A 1763-nucleotide genomic window follows, 5' to 3' on the forward strand; every position below is an offset into this window, starting at 1 on the left:
CATTCTTTTTTATTAAACTGAACCTAAAAAGGGAGAAAATTTAGAACCCCTTTTCATATGGGCATACCATTATATAAGTTAAAAAGACTTATTTTTGTTACATACATATAACAATAAATAAAGGTAAAACAAAAAGATGGTACAAAACATTCTACACTAATAAGAGCAGGTAATAATGTAGACAGCAAAACAAAAAAGGAGAAAATTTGGATTATATATATAAGTTAAAAGGCTTATTTTTGTTACATACATACATACATAATAATAACAATAATAATAAATTAATGAATCTATGGAAAAAAGACAGTCTGATGCACAAAACATTCTGCGCGCTAATAAGGGCTCACACCCCAAACAACAAAACAAAAAGATGACAAAAAGTGAAACCATCCAAAGCTCCTTTCTTGATTTTTGAACTAAACTAGGTCCATGCCATCATGTCCACCAACACCATTGAAACTGTTTTCTGATGAAGAAGTTGAAAGTGTGATCATACCATTCAAGTCAGAAACACTATCTTGCAATGTCATTAACAAATGAGATGTGCTAAAACTCATTGATGGTTTAGCCCTTGGTACAATTGGTACTTCAGCCTCACCTACTAACATTTGTACCACCCCCCTCATTGTTGGCCTAGCTATAGGGTCAGGATGTGAACAAGCCAAACCAACTAACAACACTCTTGTCATTTCTTTTTCATCAAATTCGAGATTCAGTTTTGAATCAGCTGCGGATAGTAGACTCCCATCTTTGTGTAATCCCCACACCCATTCAACCAAATTGCTGTTTAATCCAACACCACTTGTTGTTTCTTTCTCAATTGGCCTCCTCCCACTTGCCACTTCAAGAACCACTGCCCCATAACTAAACACATCAGTTTTCTCAGTTGCTCTACCTGTCAACAAGTATTCTGGTGCCAAATACCCCATTGTACCGGCTGCTACCGTTGCATCGGGGGACTTGTCGTGTTCGATTTGTCGTGCTAGTCCAAAATCACCTAACTTTGCATTGAACCCTTCATCCAACATAATGTTACTACTCTTGATATCCCTATGTATCACCTGGTTTTCGCATTCTTGATGTAAATATGCTAATGCAGAAGCAACACCTAACAAGATTTTTTGCCTGTGTTGCCATGAGAGGATCATTCTGGACTCGAATAACGCCTTGTCAAGACTACCATTTGGCATCAAATCATAAACTAACAAGATTTCACCTTTCTCATGACACCATCCTTGTAGCCTAACAAGATTTCTATGTCTAAGTGTTCCGATTATCGACAATTCAGAAAAGAACTCAGCTTTCCCTTGTCCATTATGACTACACCTCTTTACCGCAACAATATCACCAGTCTCAGACAAAATCCCTTTATAGACAGTACCAAATGCACCATGCCCTATAATCCTAGTCGAATCAAACCCTTTCGTCGCGATTTTAAGCTCCTTATAGCTAAATTCCTTTGGCATTTTGATAATATTAGAAGGCAACATAGTCTCTGAAGTCTTCACATTCTTGAATTTTTTCGAATACAACCAAATAAGTACCAATGTAGCAAAAGCTAGAAAGAATGCTCCAGCAGTAACAACCCCAACAACAGCACCAGCACCCTGCTTACAAAAACTATTATGACATTTGCTGCTGTTTCTCTGTACTGCATTAGCAGTACCATTAGCGTCCGCCGGAGCAATCTGTTGTTGCTCCGGAGGGGGCGATGTGGCGGATGTAGTTACATCCGCCGTGGGGGTCATCAAACTAGCCGGTGG

At 38.6% G+C, this 1763-nt stretch overlaps 1 protein-coding gene across 1 annotated transcript in view; it reads right to left on the bottom strand.

Annotated features, from left to right (window-relative positions):
* Positions 1 to 278: 278 nt before the first annotated feature.
* Positions 279 to 1763, bottom strand: part of LOC102589086 (L-type lectin-domain containing receptor kinase VIII.1-like) — a 3050-nt gene continuing 1565 nt past the window's right edge. Inside the window, exon 2 of the mRNA XM_006361736.2 lies at positions 279 to 1713. Within this exon, the coding sequence (XP_006361798.1) occupies positions 417 to 1713 (1297 nt within the window). The 3' untranslated portion in view covers positions 279 to 416. The remainder of the gene's footprint in view (positions 1714 to 1763) is intronic.

The sequence above is a fragment of the Solanum tuberosum genome, unplaced genomic scaffold, assembly GCF_000226075.1.
Source record: "Solanum tuberosum cultivar DM 1-3 516 R44 unplaced genomic scaffold, SolTub_3.0 scf00371, whole genome shotgun sequence".
In the NCBI taxonomy this organism is placed as follows: Eukaryota; Viridiplantae; Streptophyta; class Magnoliopsida; order Solanales; family Solanaceae; genus Solanum; species Solanum tuberosum.